This window comes from Heliangelus exortis, chromosome 3, assembly GCF_036169615.1.
Source record: "Heliangelus exortis chromosome 3, bHelExo1.hap1, whole genome shotgun sequence".
NCBI classification, from domain to species: domain Eukaryota; kingdom Metazoa; phylum Chordata; class Aves; order Apodiformes; family Trochilidae; genus Heliangelus; species Heliangelus exortis.
In genome coordinates this window covers 68,846,330-68,866,177 of record NC_092424.1, presented here as the reverse complement: position 1 = coordinate 68,866,177, position 19,848 = coordinate 68,846,330, and the positions used below count along the sequence as shown (strand labels likewise).

The 19,848-nt window shown below is 41.9% G+C and overlaps 2 protein-coding genes across 3 annotated transcripts in view; both read left to right on the top strand.

Moving 5' to 3' along the window:
* SLC16A10 (solute carrier family 16 member 10) overlaps nt 1–6,293 on the top strand; it is a 70,579-nt gene extending 64,286 nt beyond the window's left edge. The window contains exon 6 of the mRNA XM_071741160.1: nt 840–6,293. Within this exon, the coding sequence (XP_071597261.1) occupies nt 840–1,075 (236 nt within the window). The 3' untranslated portion in view covers nt 1,076–6,293. The remainder of the gene's footprint in view (nt 1–839) is intronic.
* Nucleotides 6,294–9,589: 3,296 nt separating this feature from the next.
* MFSD4B (major facilitator superfamily domain containing 4B) lies at nt 9,590–19,738 on the top strand. 2 transcript variants are annotated; one of them, XM_071741151.1, is made up of 4 exons: nt 9,590–9,838; nt 9,992–10,160; nt 12,511–12,627; nt 14,852–19,738. In XM_071741151.1, exons 1-4 carry the CDS (start codon nt 9,638–9,640, stop codon nt 16,060–16,062), a joined length of 1,698 nt encoding a protein of 565 aa, XP_071597252.1. In that variant the 5' UTR covers nt 9,590–9,637; the 3' UTR covers nt 16,063–19,738. The 2 variants fall into 2 exon arrangements, with proteins under 2 accessions (XP_071597252.1, XP_071597253.1); XM_071741152.1 differs by lacking the exon at nt 9,992–10,160 and having other exon boundaries at nt 9,752–9,838.
* The last annotated feature ends 110 nt before the right edge of the window (nt 19,739–19,848 follow it).

The window sequence follows — 19,848 nt, the reverse complement described above, 5'->3', positions numbered from 1 at the left end:
TGACACAAAACCAGTCACAAGGTTAAAAGCTGCAATAACTTTAATTACTTTTTATAAGTAGGAACACTGGCTTTTTTTACATTCTTTCACAGGAGACTGTTTTGACAAAGAACAGGTTTTGAACATGGAATCTGGAAATTCTTTGGGAGGTGGAAATAGGTTAAACTGTAGTCCTTACCACTGATGACTGTCAGTCAAATTTTACCCTAAAGTCTTGTGACTGCATTGAAAGATACCTAGTAAGATGCAGCTGAACTATGCAGCTTTATAAAACAAAACTTTTAAATCTGGATTAGCACAGACCAGGTGATCCTGATCTGGATACACTGTAACAGCTATTAATACTTAAGTTGATTTTCATAAATGGGAGCAGTCTTGAGAGAGCAGTTAAGAGTGAATTCCTGGAAAACAGACTTTTTAATGAGAGGCTACCAGGAATGCAATATATGCAATATATCTAGGATATCTTAATCTTATCAAGATTAAGAGGCAACCTGATCAAATACAACTGTTATGAAAAAAACAGAATTTATCCAAGTCATTGCAAGATTCAAGTGCTGGAGAAGCTGAAATGAGAATGAAATAGGGAATATGGCGCATGGTTTTCATAATGGATGGTAATTAAGCAGTCAACTGGTGACATACTGGATTCTTTAATACTTGGAGTCTTAAAATCAATTCTGGAATAACTTTCTGCCCATATTTGGGCATCAGGTAGTCAGATGAGAGGTTATAATAATCTATATTAGCTCTCAGCTTTCTGAATCCAAAGAAAAGACACTTTTTTTTGTAGATTCCTGAGGCCCCGTTATTTATCAGCGGCAACTTTGTCTTTCCAGGTTTGATCCGTGATCGCCTGGGGACTTACGATGTAGCATTCTACCTGGCTGGAGTCCCTCCCCTCATTGGTGGTGCCATATTATGTTTCATCCCCTGGGTCCATGAACGGATGAAGCTAAAAGAAAGAGCAAAACCTGTTGATGGAGAAACTAATGAGAAAATGCTGGAAAATGAAAACATTTTGGCATCGGGCAGTACAGAAAAGTCAGTCAAAGAAACAGAATCTGGTTTTTGATGCTTTCTTTTCCTGTACCAGCCTGACAACCTTCTACTGAAACTAGATTTGTACTTTTTGGCTGAAGATACTATATGAGACTGAAGAAGTTTTGAACTAGTGCTCAACCTGCAAAACTGCTCTAAGAATCTTTTATACCTTTGAACATTTTTGGGTGAGACTTTGATTTCAAGCCACGTTTTCAAGGTATTTGAAGTTTTATGGCATTAGTGTGTTCATGCGTGGTGATTCTGTGTGCAAAGAGAATATTTTTCTAATTCATCACGACATATTTCTGGAAGTGTAGAAGCTGGGTTTGGTTCACTGACCCAGAAACCTTTATTAACTTTTATAGTCTATCCAATGCAGGCACACCTGTGTGTGTTTATACTGGGAAATGTAGTAGCTCTTGTCACTGATTTGTTTCTTGAAGCTGATGCTATTTTAGTCTTTTACAATTCTATATCAAGAACACAAATATGCATCTTTTTGATTCCCTTGACTGTTGGTGAAATCATTAGAAAGCTAAATTATTAAACGTCTGTTATATTTTTGCTAAATATCCCAGCCTGCTCAGTTTCCTTAAACTTTCACCTGTTCTTGCATTGATTCACCTTTTCACAGTAGCCTGAACAAAGAACATTACATTAAGGATAAATTTCTTGATGGGCACAGGTTTTAAATATGCACAAATTAAGCTCCAGGTGTAAACACATTGAGAAATAAGGCTACTGTGAGTGATAGATATTTTTTTATTTGGTGAAGGCCATGCTCTTAACGTGTAGGTGTGTATTCTTTCTCAGCTACATCTCAGAATAGCTGATAGGATTGAAATTATAGGGACAGTAATACTTTGCAGTACAGTAAATTAGACTAAATTTCCAGTTATTCTGTTGTACTTGTTAGGTGGTTCTTTTTCTTGGAAACAAGACAGCTTTAAAGAATACATTCTAAGTGCAATAATAAGTTGTTTTTAACATGGAAATATACACGAGCTATTAAAATGATATCCAACAATTAAGTATTTTTGCACTAAATGAACATGCAGGTTTATTATAGGTCTTTATAGCTGTGTTCAATTGTCTGTAGGATATAGCTCCATATTTTATTCAAATATGAAATGTCTTTATACCCTATTTCTTGCTTAACATATTAGACTTGGCCCTAGTACTTACGTTTTTGTAGGCATTATGCACTGTTTGTCAAGCAGGTATTTCTGAAATCCTTTTTCTCTGAAAAATATTTGAAAGCATAATACTTTGAGATCACAACGCTGCTTTCCAGTTAATCATAAAACACTTCCAAGTATATTTATTTGTGGATATGGATCAGCAATGGAATTTATCAGTGGAATTTATAATAATTTTTATTCCATGTCCAGTTCTAAATAGCTTTTTTCCTGTTTAGAAGTGTCGTAGCCAAGAGAAAACTAAATGTGATCTGAAGGCAAAATACACACTGAAGTGCATTTTCTTAATTAGTAATTGTCTGTGCTTTACACAAACCAGAGACATACTATTTTAAAGTTATAACATTTATTGTCTTTTCTATTATTCTTCTTCCTCCAGAGTTGTAGTAAATTGCTCAGAAAGCCTATGCACATTTGTGTTATAAAACATCATGTTAGCAGCAATACTACTGCTTAGAATGTTTACATCTATCAACTTATAAAAACTTACAAAAGTCATTCAAATATAATAATGCAATGCATCCTAATTATCTGAGACCAAAGCTCATACTTTTTATACTGCAGAACCTCAATCCCTGCTTTAAATGAGTGAGGTTTAAAACGAGTTTAATCTTAAAATGTTAGAAGTGTATGGGAGGGACTTGGAGGTGGGAAAAAAACCCCAACAAATCTGTGATACAAATGTTCCTTTAGCTTCACTAGGACTTGTGCTTCTGCACCTCATAAACACTTCTAAAAATGTCATTAAAATATTAATAGTATTGTTAAATATATTACTACAAAATGCTGCCTTCATTACAAAAAATTATGTTAACACTTTAAGCTGTTCTTCTCTGGAGTATTTCTGTATTTTTCAGTATTATATTCTATTTGGGCAATACAAAAGGTCTTGATTAAGTATGGTAAAAGCCTCTTTTTTCCTATTGCTCTGCTGTGAAAAATAGGACTCATCACAGATCTTACACTTCATGTCACTTAGCTTTGAGTTTTTAACCAAAAACAAAGCTGCTTTTGAAGACTGATACAATTTGAAATCATTGAGACCAGATATCTTGCTGCAATTGTGGCATCTTCCTGACTTGCTGCTCTTTATGTATATAAACTACCTGGGAGAGAATATAAATAATTGTTGGTAAGTTTTGAAAATGATACAGAACCAGTATAACAGTAGTTTGCATTAATTATTGCCATACACTTTAAAAACATATTTGAACATAAAAATCCAAACTCTCATATTTGAGTGAGTAACTAAATAAGTAAATTATGCTCACAAATTTGAAGGACAGCATTTAAAAAAACCCTATGAACACCAGAGACTTCAGAAAGAGGGTATGATGTGTGAACAATTCTTTAGGAGAGCTTGCTATGTTAAAACCATCTAGTGCCAGACAAGGGGGAAGCAGAGTTAGGGGGCAAGAGGCTATGCTGGTCTGATGATGGTTGGAATAATGAACCCATTTCTGATGCCAGTGTTTGGTTTGTTTGTTTGTTTATGTGTTTTTTCTAACAACAATGCTGAAATTGAGACTTCAGGAAAAAACAAAACAACCAAACGTGAAATTTCAGAAAAGGTAAAAAAAAAAAAAAGGTGAATGAATGCATAAGAATTCTGCTAGCATCTTCACTGTTAGCTTGCATCTGTGGGGGAAATGTCCAACAGAAAATGCTCTTTATTTGCCACAAGAGCAAAAAGACTGTGTCCTAAAGTTTGATAAGGTGCAGTTAAATAAAAGTAATGTTCAAATTGCTAGCACTGAGCTTAACGAACCATTGAGGGACTCAAAGCTACTGGATTCCATATGCTCTGTGGTTTTAAAAAGATCTTCCTTTAAAAAAAAAACAAAACAAACAAATGAAACACAATCTAAAGCAAGAAAACCCACAACACAAATAGCTCCTATTTAGTACATCTTTGAAAAAATAATTGAATAATGTAGAGATGCTCACTATTCTGAAAACTAGGGAAGAAAAGCACAGAATATTCAATTTATTTAGACTGAGTAAATATAAATAAAAGTTTGTAGGAAAATTTCATTTTGTTCACGGAAAACCTGCTGAACTCATATTTGATGACCTATTTCATGTCAGATTTAATCTTACTGTAGGGTAGATTCTAAAATTAGAACAGTAGCTCAGATCCAGAAAACCCTTGTATCAATCAGATGTATTCCTCCAGTACTTTTTTTATAGATATTGCTCTCCTTTTCTAGGAACAGAGTCTTTTTTTATATATATTCAGAAAATTCTGAATTAATGTTCTCAGATTAAGAAGCTTTAAAAGAAACTGGGTAGAAAGAATTTCACTTAAAACAGCAGGGTGAAATTTCCAGACCTACTTGATGCTGTAATTTACCAGATCTTGTAACCAAGACTAATGTTGAGCAAGGGGTTGGTTTTATGTATGGCTGCCACATCTTTTCAGTAGCTATGATATCCTTGTAACTCTTAATGTATCTGTTCAGCAGAGTGTTTGAAATAATGAAAACCTTTCAGGTTCGTTCTTACATCTAAGCTATGCAACAATATACAATATATGATTAATACAAAAAAGCATTGATGGATCTATTCTGGCTACACGTTAAAGGACCTGTATGAGTCCCAGTCTAAGACTTAAAATTAAGATACTGTTAGTTAGGATTTTTTTCATCCAGATCTTTGTATGCTCAGCATTAACACCTGAATTTTTTTCCTAAGTTTACTTTGGCTGACTGTTTACAGACCTTCCCATATTACTCAAGTCAAGGATAGCACAGCCATTCTGTGTCTATCCTTTGGGGTCCAGGCAGTACCAGGTGAGGAAGGCAGTGATGTCTTTCTCCTTTGGCTCTCCATGTGTGATGTCTGGGCATACATAACATCCCCCCCCTTCCCTTAGGAGACACTGGATTGTCAAAGCTGATGAACACCACACTGAGTACAGATAATACTTTTCAGCCTCCCTTTCTCAAACTTCCTCCCTGCATTAATGAAACCTTTAAGTAGTCACAGCTTGGTAGACCAGGCAAGTTTTTTATGAAACGGGAGACGTGAGGTTGAAGCACCTCACAGGAGTCCTGAAGGCAGTTCCCACACGTGCTAGGTGAATGCTTTGATCACATACTTATGATGAAAAAAATTTGACACTACCTTTTGAAAGCAAGGGTACCCTGCTATGTTTTTTGCTTCATGCCAAAGGGATGGGAGATGCTTCCCTGCAGCCCCACAGGAAGTATCTAGGGATGGGAATCACTCCTTACAGGTTAGCCCAAGCAGCCAGGTCCTCACTCTGCTGGCACGGGCCACTCCCTGCTTTGCTGCTTGCTGTGCTGGAGCCCACAGGACGGGGCTTGGCCACCCTCTCTGAGCAGGGAGCACTGGTGCTGCCTGGTTGGGGGCCCAATTCCCCTTTGGGGATTTGGAAGTGCTACAGAAAGTGAGTTTTAGGCATCTTAACTCCTTTGTCAGAACTGGCTCTCTGATGCTAAGTGTGTGTGTGTGTGTGTGTGTGTGTGTGTGTGTGTGTGTGTGTGTGTGTGTACATATATATAAATACAATGTATTTTGACCAGGGCATACACAAACATTTCTGCCTTTAACTACAGGAGCTGTAGCACTGGGATGTAGGAAACAGCCGAGGAAAAAGTAATTATTTGCATTTGTGTTTTTCAATGTTCATGAGCACAGCACCATTACAGTTCCAGACAGTCCATAAGTTTCTAGTAGTGAACTTGGGCATATTTTCAGTATGCCTTTACATATCTATGTATAGTGTCAACATTTTTAATGTTTTGGAACCGTGTACGCTAAGAGTAGAGTGATTATTTTTTTTTTTTTTTACTGCAATGTGTGCTGTTATTGATAACACTGACATGCTTAAGTATCTTTATAGACATCATATTTTGTATGTTGTTTTTGATATTAAAGGATATACATTTTGCTGGCCTTAACTCCATTCTTTAAAGTTCTGCTTCATGTGAAGGGTAAGAAATGAATGTCTAATGTTTTCATGGTGCTAAAGTAGCTGTGATCAGTCTCAAATTATTCAGAATAAAGATGATTGTTCTTAAGTGCCCCATTTGTTACTGCATGCATCATTTTTAGTCTTCTACTGTAAAACACATTATTTTTTAAAAGTAATTTTGTCTTCTATTCTGATAACTTGAATTTCATGTGCAGAACAAATCTTTACAGCTTTTATTAACAGTGTGTTCTGATTGGAATTGTCCCCATTACACCTGCTTCTAAATGAATATCCAGTGTCACCCATTTCATTCTGGTAGCACTGATGACCCATTCATTCTAAGAGCAATGGCTTATAAACCTTAGCTACTAACTCCCAGAGTTATGTGCTTTTACTTTATTTTCCATTCTGGGGTTTAATATCAAACTTCCAGACCAGTGGCATTCACAAAAAAGAAGTAAGATGGAGGGAGGGAAGCTGTTACAGAATGAACTTGAGTGGTGTTTTAAAAAAAGTCTGTTTTGCTTCATGAACTGCCAGTGTAATTCAGGGAACAAACCTTTGATCATTTACTGGCCCACCTTGGTTTACCTTGGCAGCGTGAAATGTTTCCTCATTGACAGCTTCAGTAAATCACAGGAGTTCATTTGCCTTTCTTTTGTAGTAGGGCCAAATATTTCCTTTTCTTTAATAAGCATATCTGATTATAAGGGGGGGGAGTATTCCCATGATGTCATTTTCTAGACCGCTTATATTTCAAATTAAAATTTGAAAAAGATACCCCAAACCTTTATCAGAGCTTTAAGGCTGTTGCCATTTGTTTGTACACTCTCAAGATACAAAAGCTCTTTGTAAGTACCTACAACAAAAATGAGGAGAAGCCTACAGAATATATTTCCAATGCTTTTGTACCTTTTTAGGAAGCTATTTTTATACCAGCATTTACCATGAAACAAGGCAAGATACTAGCATCTAGAAATGCAGCTTGGCTTATATATTAATTTATGAAAATAAATACTGTTATTTTATACTTGAAATTATTTTATTTGGAATGATGCCTACCCATGAATCATAGCACAATTTGGGTTGAAAGGGACCTTTAAGATGATCCAGTTCCAACCCCCCTTCCACGGGCAGGGACCCCTCCCACCAGACCAGGCTGCTCAAATCCTCATCCAGCCTGGCCTTGAGCACTCCCAAAGAGGGGGCAGCCACAGCTTCCCTGAGCAACCTGTGCCAGTGTCTCACCACCCTTACAGTGAAGAATTTATTCCTAATATCTAATCTAAATCTATTCTCTTCTAGTTTAAAGCCATTACCCCTTGTCCTGTTGCTACAAACCCATGGACAAGATCTCAGCAGCATGCTGCAGGCATCTTATAGTAAGACTTGGCACTCCTTGCAAAGAGATTACCATGGTTACGAACAATCAGATTTAAATATTAACTTCCATGGCTATTTGTTGTAGCTAGAATTTTTTATTTTTTTTTAAAGCATGCAGCCAGTCCCTCAGGTTACCTGAACTGGAGCTGTGCTTGCAATATGCAAACCAATGCCAGGAGAGATGGGATTGGGTTGCTGTCATCTAAGTGCAATAGATGTATGTAGTTCTGAACAACTTGGAAAACAAGAGATTCCAGCTCAGAATTACCTTTGAGTCTTAAAAATAACAAGCATACTGAAAGTTGGAGCCTAACATTAATAACGAAATGAAACCTTCCAAAAAGCTTGTGATCTATTCTTCCTTGTCAAACAGTAGAAATCTGTATGAGTTTTAATATAAGAGGAGACTCAACAACTGTGAGTGTCTTGGCAAACTTTGGAAGAATGATATTCACGTGCCATGTAGAAGACCTTTTATGCCAAGCTGTCTGAAAGACCCAGTAGTTTGAGTAACAAGATAACTGATCAATGAAAAAAACCACCACCACCACCACCAAAACACACCATGACAGCAAATCAAGGCAAGATTCTATCAAATTTTTTTTCAAAATTATTCTTTAGATTTTTATCTAAAGTGTTCTCTGTGTACTTATTACATCAACCATAGAAAGAAAAGCAATTCAAACTTTAATGAAGCACTGCTGGTAGAGAAGCATGCAAGCCGAGGGTGGGGTAAGGAAAAGATTTGTGGCTTCTCTGACTTGGTGCGTGGCCCTGGAAGCCAGACCTGATCTGCGGCTGCCCCCAGGATCAAGCCTTAGGCCCGGGTCTGCTTTCCTCAGTTCTGAATTCGGGAAGGTTGACAGGAAGCTGAACATGAGCCAGCAGTGTGCCCAGGTAGCCAAGAAGGCCAATGGCATCCTGGCCTGTATCAGGAACAGCGTGGCCAGCAGGTCCAAGGAAGTGATTCTGCCCCTGTACTCAGCGCTGGTGAGGCCACACCTCGAGTACTGTGTCCAGTTCTGGGCCCCTCAGTTTAGGAAGGATATCGAGGTCCTAGAGCAAGTCCAAAGGAGGGCAACCAGGCTGGTGAAGGGACTCGAGCACAGATCCTATGAGGAGAGGCTGAGGGAGCTGGGGGTGTTCAGCCTGGAGAAGAGGAGGCTCAGGGGAGACTTCATCACTCTCTACATCTCCCTGAAAGGAGGGTGTAGCCAGGGGGGGGTTGGTCTCTTTTCCCAGGCAACTCTCAGCAAGACAAGAGGGCACGGTCTCAAGTTGTGCCGGGGGAGGTTTAGGTTGGACATTAGAAAGAATTTCTTTACAGAGAGGGTGATCAAGCATTGGAATGGGCTGCCCAGGGAAGTGGTGGATTCTCCGTCCCTGGAGATATTTAAAAAGAGACTGGATGTGGCACTCAGTGCCATGGTCTGGTAACCTCAGTGGTAGTGGGTCAAGGGTTGGACTTGATGATCTCTGAGGTCCCTTCCGACCCAGCCAATTCTATGGTTCTATGAAGGTAGGCTGCGTTGTTTTTTTTTTTTCAAGTTTCTCATAAAAGGAGCTCCAAAATGATTCATTTCTATAGAGCTATTTAAAGATTTTTAATTATTATAGTTCTGCTCTGAGAGGCATGTATATGACCTCCCCCCTCCTATTTCTGGTTTTATAATTAATCAGCTCCTCCATGTGAGGAAAGTGTTCTGGTGTACGGCTGTAGCTGTTTGCGGTGTGCAAGCTCGGATGCTAATTGCCTCACTTAACACCGATCTTAAAAACCCGTCCGGAGGCGGCAAGCGCTGAGAAACTGTTCCAAAAAAAAAAACAAACAAAAAACCAAATCCAAAAACCCCAACAAAACACCCACACCGAACACGGTAAAACAGGCGGGGCCTGTAGCTGAGCCACCGCCTTCTTTCACACCCGCCCGTCTCCACGGCAACAGCTGCGGGCGGGGCCCGGCGGGCGGCGCGGAGCACGCCGGGAGCTGTAGTTTCCCACCCCTCCCAACCTCCGCCATGGCGAGGGGGCGGGGCCGGCGGTCACGCGGGGCAGTGAGGCCGTCGGTGGCATGGCCGGCACCGAGGGAAAGAAGCACGTACGGTTCGCCGGACCGGGGGAGGCGGCGGAGGAGGAGGAGGAAGCGGCGGGAAGGCCTGAAGAGGGGACGAACACGGAGGTGGCCGTGGTGGGCGGCTGGCGATGCAGCGGGGAAGGCGTGGCGCTGAAGTGGTGCATCTCCGTGGCGCTGTGCGCGGCTTTCCTGGGGCTGGTGAGTGCCGGAGAGATGCGGGCAGGCGGGCGGGCGCCTCACGGCACCTGCTGCCCCTTCTCCCCTCGGCCTCGAAATGCGGTGGGAGAGGTGGGGAGGGCGGGCGGGAAGGCGGCACACGAGGCCACCCCCCACCTTTGTAATGCCTCTCAGGGGATGAGCATCGCCGTGCTGGGTCCCACTTTCCCGAACCTGGCCGCCAATGTCCGTAAGAACGTCAGTGACATCTACTACATCTTCGTGGGTCGGTCGCTGGGCTACCTGGGCGGGTCGGTGGTCGGCGGGGTGCTCTTCGACTGCATGAACCCCCACCTCCTCCTGGGTGAGTGCCCGAGCGGGCCGGGCCCCCTGACCCGCTTAAGTCCAATGCTGTGGTGCCGCAGCGGGCCGTGAGGGGAACGGTTCTGTCAGCCGCTCTTTGGGGCTGCTTGGGCTGCTCTCGGGCTGAGCGCAGGCTGCGGGGCAGAGCTGTGGCTTTTCTGGAGCCTTCTGAGGGACGGAACCTGAGGGGAGACGGGGCGGGGGGCTGTGGCGTGTGGTGCTTTTGGACCCTGTGGATCGCCGGACCTGTCGCTCGCCATCGCGATGTTCCCTTGTGTTGGTTTTCAGACACCGTGTGTGTCCGGGCATTGCTGAGGCACGGTGTTCTTTCCAAGTGGTTGGCCTTGCTGGGAATATTAATAGCGGTGGCTGGTTTTGAACTGAGGAAACCCTGTCTGAATTGACCAAAAGGTGCCTATGATTTGGACAAAATAAATTACAACCGGCTTTGGATTTTTCTTTGTATCAAAGAACGTGATTCATACACATTCTGTTGGAACATACAGGTTTCTGTAGTGTTGCTTTGTGAAACACGTAAAGAAAACGGGTAACTGTGTTTTGAATTTCATTTGAGCATAGCAGAAAACACTTGTGGAGGGACACTTCTGGAGGGAGAATTTCATAGTATGTGCCTTCATGCTCTAAGTTAGGGATTTATCTTTTTGCTTGGGGAGAGGAACAGAACTGTGCTTCCCCTGAGGACTGTGCTGAGCCAGTTCCAAGAATACGAAAAGGTCCATTTTGCAATGCTAGAGTTTGACTTAAGCCTTGTCTTGTGTGCCTGTCTCCTGCTATCAGGAATACTCATGTTATGTAATGTCTGTGTGTCTCTTCTCTCTTTGTTTTTCTCCTCTCTTGCCTTCACCTCCCTGGACTACTTCCTCTGATTTGCTTGAGTTCTAAGATGCCCTTGGTCCTTCCTGTCCTTTATTCCTCTCCTCTGGAACACCTGCAAAGCAGGTTTCTTTTAGCCACCTTGGACATCTGGCAAAGTCAGAGTTGTCTGTGTCTGACATTTGAGACTTTCCTTTCATAATGAATTAATACATCTGTGGAAGTATTAACTTGAAATAGTTTAGTATTTACTTGTTTTTCTGGCTTATCACACAGGGTAGCCATCTGTCAGCAACACTCGGAATATGTTTCATATCCTAGTCCTTTCCAATTTGGTAGCACTTTTGGCAAAACCACAATTGGAACTACTGAAGCTTCTGTCATTTCTCTCGTCAGAGGGCTACCTGAAAGAGAATTTGACTCATGTAGTTTTACCTCCAACCTTTCAATTGCTGCTGTTAAGAGAAAAGAAATGTAGACATAACCCCTCTTTGTCAGGGAAACTTTTAAGGATTAATCTTCAGGTGAAGAGCTGAAGTGGACAACTTGTTAACTTACTGAGAAGTTACTTTTCAGCTCTGAGCAGACCATCTGAGAAGCTATTCTTAATACACCCCATCTTTAGCTTTTTCTCTGTGCAGCTTAGCACCTTAGCCTTCAAAAATGTTTTGAGGCACATATTCCTTGTATCTCGTTAGGGCTCCAGAGTTCTGGCTATTTATTTTTTCCATTGGGATTTACCTAAGTTCTTAATTCTATCAGTCCCCTTTGATCTTTTAAGTATCTGCCCCATCTATGATCAAGCACTGATTTGAAAATGAATAGAGGTATCTGGGACAAGCTTTCTAAAAACCAAATGCTGTATACACAATATGTTAATTGCAGTTTATTTTATTATGGAGGTGACTATAAGCATTGGAATATAATGGCTGAACTTCCTTCCAAATTGTAATTAAAAATAATTTACATCTGCTAAAAAATACTCTTTGAAATGGTATATTTTAAGTGTCATTAATAATAATAAAACTAATACAGTTAAGAAATTGCTGCTAAATGTTGGAGGAGAAATTTTGTAGTCCTGTCTCTTAAAACTCCAGAAATCTCTTGGAATACATCCCTCATGTGAGAACAGAATATAAATTAAGGTCAGCATTTTTATATGGAGATTGCTTGTTGACCAAAGTACCATCACTTTGTAGGATTTTAAGAGTTCGGTGATTTGGGTTCTTTTAAAATGGAGCCAAATTTAATGTTCTGTAGTTCTCGGAGGGAAAACTTCCTAATGTTCCAAAACACATTTTCCTTCTGGTAAAGTGGTAAAGTGGCATTTCTAGATCAGAAGTTTGCAGGAGATGCTGGAATAGCACTTCTAAATCAACAGTTTGCAGAAGAAGACTTCTTAGTATTCTAGCAGCAGGTGCTGTCCCCTTTGCAAATGAAACTTTAGCAAAAGAGGTCTTTCAAATAGTGTTTACATTCTGATAAAACTCCTTATTTTTTTTTTTAAACCTTTCCAGCATTATCCATGTTTGGAACAACGGTTGGGCTCTATGGGATACCATGGTGTACCAAATCCCTGCTGTTAACTGCCTTGATGTCTGTTATTGGAGGTGCCATGGGAATTCTAGACACAGGTAAGGGACCATTTCATCTGATAGTTCCTTCACTGAACTGGAAATGTAATTCAAGCTCACCCAAGCTGTTCCTTGCATGTAAATGGACATGTCTTGAATGAAAAGAGGGGAACTGTTTTACCTGGCTGGGATTCTGAGACTTGCAGTGTTTGTGTCTCTGTAACAGGCCTTCCTTGAGGATCCTGGGGAGCTGGCCATCTCTTGCTTCCTGGAGAAGATTAATACATGTTTCAGTGGGCAATTACAGGTGTAAAGAAAGTGTTGTGTGTTCTTGAAACAGTATTTTCTTTAAATTACTCATCTACAGGAAGCCAATCAGCTTATGGTTCATCAGTGCCAGCTGGAACAAAACTAGTCCTGAGCAAGCCCTAGTGTTTGAGAGAGAAGAGTCTCACAATTGCTGTGTTGGAGAGTTGCCCACCTAAACCTGGCCTAAACACTGACTGCCATAGCTCTCCTGCAGCACTAAGTTGTCCATCTCCCTGAATTAAAGAATATTTGCTTGCCCTTAGCCAGCCTCACTTAGGTGTTTGGGAATTCAGATTTATTCAGTGTCCCAGACAGTAAATCTCTGGCACAGTTTCTTTCCTACTGCAGACAGTCTGGAAAGAAACAGTTCTGCTGGAAGCCTACAGCACGTTAGTAGAGGGTTCTTATCAGAGGAATACAGATTGGTGAAGGTGCAGAACAAAGGTCTGCAGGTGTGGTTGGAAGGGTCAGTTACACCAGAGACATGAATAAGAAACTTCTGCATAAATAACTTCACTGGGCATGCCCAACAAAGTGAGTCCGTGATGCTGGGCACAGCAAGAGACCTAAGGACACTCTGAGATGAGTGGTAACTCTGGCATACTTGCAGACAGAGGATCAGGAAACAACCAAAAGCACAGCAGGGGTGGAGTGTTATGGTGTTGCTGTAGAAGGTGGAGGTGGTGAAGTTACAGCAGGCATCCTCTCACCTGGCACCTCTCTGCTGCCATACCAGCAGTTCTGGCCTACCGAGGGAGCTGTGGTTACCTGCCAGGCAGTAAGGTACTGGGGGATCTGGCTGCCCAGCTTTGGGGCAGGCTTATTTCTGAGTAAGAGCTGGCTAATAAATTATCCTACCTATCTAAACACCTTGGGAAGCATCCCCACCAGGGTCTGGTTTTAGTGGCTTGGCTGGTGGTCAACACAGAGGAGACAACACAGAGGAGTGATGGCTGCACATGTGAGCCAGCAGCTGCAGTTCTTGAGGGAGCTCTGTTAACACTGAAGAGTATTATGAAGATCCAGTCATGAAAAAGATGTTTTTTTCATGGCACAGGTTATGCTAAGTAACTTGAGTGCAGAGGTGTACTTCCTGCCTCTGGCAGGATCATTATACATGGCACTTGGTTTAAAAATTCTTCATATGGGAAAATCCTGTCAGCTTATTCTAAAAATGTCTTCAGTGGGTGGGTGTGCTGCTTGGGAGTCAGACCTTTGAGGCAGGGAGACCTCCCAGCAGGAGAAATGAAGAGCAAGGTAATGAAATGAATTTGGAAGTGGGTTAATGCTGTGTGACAAGGGTTGCTGTACTGTAGCACAGGAATTTGATTACTGTTCTTATTTCCCTTCATTCTTCTCAGGAACTACTTAAAAGTGTCTCCCTGAGATCTTATTTTCTAGCATTCTTGTTGACCCGAGGGTGTTGTAGTTTGGTCTCTGCAGTGATATTATTGTAAACCATTCTGATGCTGGAATAGCACGAGACATTTGAACACAGCTGGAGCAGTCCAGGCCCATCAGAAGCCAGCGATTCTTCATGTTTCCTGGGATGCTATTTAATGAGACCTCTGATTCCTAGCATAGTGTTTTGTTGCTTGTAAAACTCAGAGAAACAAGCAGCAGTTAAATTTTCTCTATTGAAAGAATGCTGAAAAAGCTGCTTGTTGTCAAGTAGGATAATTAGGTACAGTCACTGGTGCTTGATTAAGCCATTGCATAGCTCCTTATTTTGACTGCTGCGACTTCCCTCCTAAAGCTCAAGTGGGTTTAAGGTATTTACAGGCAGAATTTCAGTTCACTACAGTTTTGCACATTGCATTTGCTAGACCTGGTATTGCTGCAGATAGAATTAATAGTATAGGTCTGTTACAGGTTTTTTTGATTGTTTTGTGTTGTTGTTTTTTGGTTTTTTTTTTTTTAGCCAGTATCTCTTTTCAGACTAAAACTACTGTGTCCCCCTGTCTCCCATCTGCAGGTGGCAATGTACTAGCACTGAACACCTGGGGGGCAGAGGCTGGGCCACACATGCAGGCCTTACACTTCAGTTTTGCTGTCGGTGCGTTTGTGGCTCCGATCCTGGCTAAAATGGCTTTGGGAGGCCCTGAACCTAAAGACCTTTCTGTAGTTGAAAAGACAAACCAGTCTGTGCTGACGACTGTGCAGAAAGCACTGAAACAATATTTTGGTGCAGATTTCTTGTGGTCCTATGTCGTCATAGGGACCTATCTTTTGTTTGTTTCGATTTTCTTTTTTATTTTGTGTTCAAAGAGCATCTCAGCTCGAGAAAAAGCAAAGGCTTCTCTGCAAGAAGGCGTGCTTGCCAAATACCACTGTGCCCTTATTGCTCTCCTGTTCCTCTTCTTCTTCTGCTACGTGGGAGCGGAGGTCACTTATGGCTCTTACTTATTCACTTACGCAAAGGTCTTTGCTGAGATGGAGGAAAACGGAGCAGCCGCTTTGAATTCTGTCTTCTGGGGTGCGTTTGCTGCTTGCAGAGGAGTGGCCATCTTCTGTGCTGCTTGCTTGTACCCCGGCACCATGATCGTGCTGAGCCTCATAGGCTCTGCCGTCTCCTCTTTCTGCTTGGCCTTCTTTGCGAGGTACCCCACGTCGCTGTGGGTCGGAACCGCCGTGTACGGAGCGTCGATGGCTACCGTCTTTCCCAGCGGCATTTCCTGGATCGAGCAGTACACAGTTGTGCAAGGGAAATCGGCTTCTCTCTTCGTGATCGGTGCGGCGCTGGGCGAGATGTGCATCCCTGCTCTGGTGGGGTATCTGCAAGGCAGGTTCCACCGCGTTCCCGTGGTCATGTACGCTGCCTTGGTGACTTCCATAATGACGGTGCTGCTCTTCCCTCTGATGTACAAACTGGCCCAGTATCCCCGTGAGAGCAACTTGAAAGAAATGAGGGACAGCGAGCACCGGAAAGCTTTGTTGTCAAATTCGGGGCTTACCGAGGATGAGGAGGATGCGGAAGAGTGGAACGAAGCAGACTTTGAGGTAATAGAAATGAATGACAGGCTGGGAAACTCTGTGATAGAGACTTCCTGTGAGGTATCGGAGGACTCTCCAGACAAAGTCACTCTCCAGCCCCACCCGGACGATGTATCGTGCGATTCTCCACTGGTTGCTGGTGAATCCCCTGGGAGAAAAAATGGGCATGTAGTCTGGGAGAAGAATGATTAAAGTAAAAGCTGACTTTCTTCTTTTTCCAAAGGGAAATGCAGTGGAATTGTAGCTGTTCTTGTCAAGTGGTTTAAGAATCCTTTTATAATGGGGCAGAGCTAAACACCTTCATTTTGGTTTGTCTGGCCCTTTCTCTTTCATTTTCATGATGCGATGCAACACATGGAGAGTGCATTGTGACATGAATGGGTTAATGTGAAAAAATGTACAGAGCATGAGATGTTTCCTAAATGGGGGGCATCTGTTAAAGTAACAGGGGACTGCTCAGACCACTCATTTTTTTGGGAGTGGGTGGAGGGTGCAGTTCTGGGGTTGCTTGGTCACGACACGTTGTCGTGAGAGAGGAGAGAAATGTTATTTGTGATGCTGAGCTTTCTGACCTTGTGAAAGAAGCATTTTTCTGCTGCACTGCAAGTTCCTGTGTGATGTAAATCAGGAAATCAAGTCAAATTTCAGGTGCTGCCCAGGAGCAAACTGTAATTTTCTGGTTCTGTCAATAAGATGAGAAAACATTACGGATTAATTTTTATGAGTGGAACTGTGCTGTTGGGTCATGCAAAAGCATGGGAAGGGGGACAAAACAGGTCGTATTTATCTCCTGTAATGCTTAACTCTGATTTACCAGTTGCAGTGGTGACAGATCTAAATAGTCCAAAGTACTTGTGATTGTACTTGAGATTTTGATTACTTCACTACCATTGATTTCAAGGAATGTATGAAACAGATGATAATCAAATTACATACTAGATTGTATAGACATAGGACTGTGATACTTCTAAGCCAGTGGTGTAAATAAGGTTGTAAAAACTTTTCTGGCTTCTAGTGCCAAGAGAAAACACTGGAATGTGTCAAAATGGAAACTTGAAAATGGGAGGGAATTACTGATGTCACGATCCTTTCAGACTTGTCCCTTTCCCATTTGGATTGGTGCTGTTTGGTTTTCTTGGTGGTGCTGTACAGACACAGAACAGCAGTGGTTTTGTTGCTGCTGTGCAAGAAGGCTTGGGAAGGACCTGACATGCCAGTGGCCTCCCCCTCCCCCCTCCCCCCCCCTCCCAGTAAGACCAAAAAAAGCAGCATCTAATAACAAAACCAGACTCTGAAACAACAGCTTTGAAATCTGTCTACTTGACACTCCAAATTTATAGTTTGTGTTTTTATGCTGGTTGTGTAATCAGAATGTGCTCATGTTTGGGTGTTTATAATTTATTTATTTATTTATTTTTTACTTTGCATTTTCATTAGTATTTTCCTTGCAAAGAATTTTAATTTACTAACAAAAGAGCTCTAGATCCAACATAGCACAAAACCTCAGATATTCAGTATATTTTCAGGTCTGTTTTTGTTCCCTCTGTTGTCCTGAGTGTGCAGCCTAGCACCTTGTGGCTTTTTCCTGTCTTCTGACAAGTTAGTAAGAAGCAGGAATGAACTTGCAGTGAAAAACGTGTAATTGTCTTATTGTTTTTTTTGTGTCTCACTATGCTGAAGCTTCTCCCTCTCCTGTTGGCACGTTGTTTTCCTTGTGTTGTGTCTGTTCTCCTGTGGTGTCTTTTCTAGTGCAATGTATGAACCTGCACTTCAAAATACAGCCTTGTTCCACTTCCTGTGCAAGGCTTCTCTTTGCTTGCAGTAATGGTGAATGTGTTTAATTATCTGACCAAATCCTGTTTCAGGTACGTGTGACTGCATCTGCTCAGCAGGAATCAGTCTGTGTGGCCTTGGGGCTTTCAGGTGGTGACAAAGGAAGTGGAGTGTGGCAGAGGTAGCATCTTGGTAGGTGCAGATGGGTCCTGCCTTGCTGCCACTTTCCATTCCCCCTTTTTCCTCCTGCACTCTGCAACAACTGCTTGGCATGTAAAAAGTAAGGGAGTGTTATCTGAGAGTCAGGTCAAATCCCACTGGATGGGATTGGGGGATGGGGAGTGGGAGGAGGCAATACCTGCTGCTGCTCTGCTTTTGCAGGTGTTCCCAGCCCCTGTCCCGGGGAGGTCACAGGTTGCCTTTGGCAGAAACTGGGTTTGATGCAGGACAAACAACAATAAGAGGGAAATGGACCTGGGGCAGCTCCCCCCTGTAACTGCAATCCACAGGTTGTACCTCAATTGATGTGACATAGAAAGGTTTCCCCATACTTGAGATCATGTTGCCAGAAGTACATCAGATAAAAAAAAAAATTACAACCACAATGATTTGAAATGATCCCCAATTACTATGCTAATTTTTGGAATGAAATTCCAAGTAGAATGTCCTCCAAGTAAGTTTGTTCTCAGGGATAGTTAATGTTATTGCATAATCAAGTAGTAAAAACAAAATAAAATTAAAGCCACATTGGGAAATGTGCTCTAACTTCTTTAACCCTACCTGCTTATTGCTCAAGTATACACATGCATTTGTGTTTCTGACTGTCTTCCCAATGAGTGGAAAAATACTGTGCAAAACAAAGAGTTTGTGTCTTTTATGGGCTGTATTAATTCCTGCACAAGGCACTTGAATTTATCCCCCCCTTCCTCCCTTAAAAGCAGGAGGCCCGTGTAGTCCGAGTGGAGAAGCAGCCTGGGATGCCAAGGTAAGAGCAGCCTTTGGCCAGAAGTAATGGATTCCAAAAGCAGCAGCAGGAAGACAGCAAAACTCTCATAATTACCTCAGATGTGTGTAGAATCCTGTCCAGGTGATAGGTGGAAGCCTTTGGATAACATCCAACTTGTGAGTCATCTTAGTGAGCACCTAGGACCTTCAGTGTCTTAATTCAGGCCTCAAACTTGAAACAGAAGATAGGTACAGTATTGTTTCTCCTTATCCTCTAAAAGCACGTTTTTAGTAGCAGATTAAAACAGATCTAGGGCTTTTCCAATGCTGAGTCCAGGTCACAGCAGTTCTAGATTTCCTTGACGTTCAAGTCTTTAGCTTTCCTACTTCTTGGATCCTGGTGTTCCTTAAGGCTTGTTCTTAGACATGGAATCCAAGTTCACATTTAAAATTTCCTTCCAAAGCAAATTGCTTTCTAGCATATGCAGCTAAAGGGAGGATTTATTTACAGTGCCTTTTAAGTTACACACCCTCCAGAAAGCTTGAACACTTATTACAGGTTGAAATGACCTGATGTGTGTTCCTTTACCATTGCCTTGCTTATGCTGGAAAATTAATCTCTCTTAAGTGCAAGAGCTGTGGTCTGTGGATTTTATACCTGTGTTTACTAGGAATCCTATTTTTGTCCATGAAAACGTGGACAATGGGTTGAAGAAGAGCACTTGTCCCTTTACTCCAGTGTCAGAGGTAATCCCCTGCAGTCAGGCAGCATTTATCCCCAAAGCATTGCCAAAGGCTGCACTGCAGCACAAGCACCAACACCTCAGTCTGGGCATTTGCACTTCTATTCTCTACGTGACCAATGCTGGAATGCAACAGCAGCTTTGTGCCTTGCTGTTTTGTTTTTTTTTTTTTTTCCAGTTCCTTTGCATAAAATGCTGTGCAATCTGTGGATGTTCCATTATGTGTTCATGATTTTTAATAGCTTTTAACAGAATAATTTTTATTCTGCTTGGTGTGGGTTTACACTGTACTGTATAATGGGAAATTTAAGAGACTGACTTGTATTTTGAATGTAATAAATTCTTACCTGGAGAAGGCACTCAGGTTCCTTGATGTAAATAAAGTTTTGTTCTATTTTTCAAAGCTATGCTGGATTTCTAAATTTAAAACTTACTCCTGTTTAGGCTAATGGAAAACGAGCGATGTTTCTCCTCTGCTTCAGGGAGGGCCTCCAGAAGTCAATACCAAAGTTTTTAG

Bases quoted from the DNA above. Each gene is read 5' to 3' on its own strand.
- MFSD4B (XM_071741151.1), top strand. From the start codon at position 9,638: ATGGCCGGCACCGAGGGAAAGAAGCACGTACGGTTCGCCGGACCGGGG. The intron at 9,839-9,991 runs GTGAGTGCCGGA...AATGCCTCTCAG, and splicing joins GCGCGGCTTTCCTGGGGCTG to GGGATGAGCATCGCCGTGCT. The intron at 12,628-14,851 runs GTAAGGGACCAT...TCCCATCTGCAG, and splicing joins CATGGGAATTCTAGACACAG to GTGGCAATGTACTAGCACTG.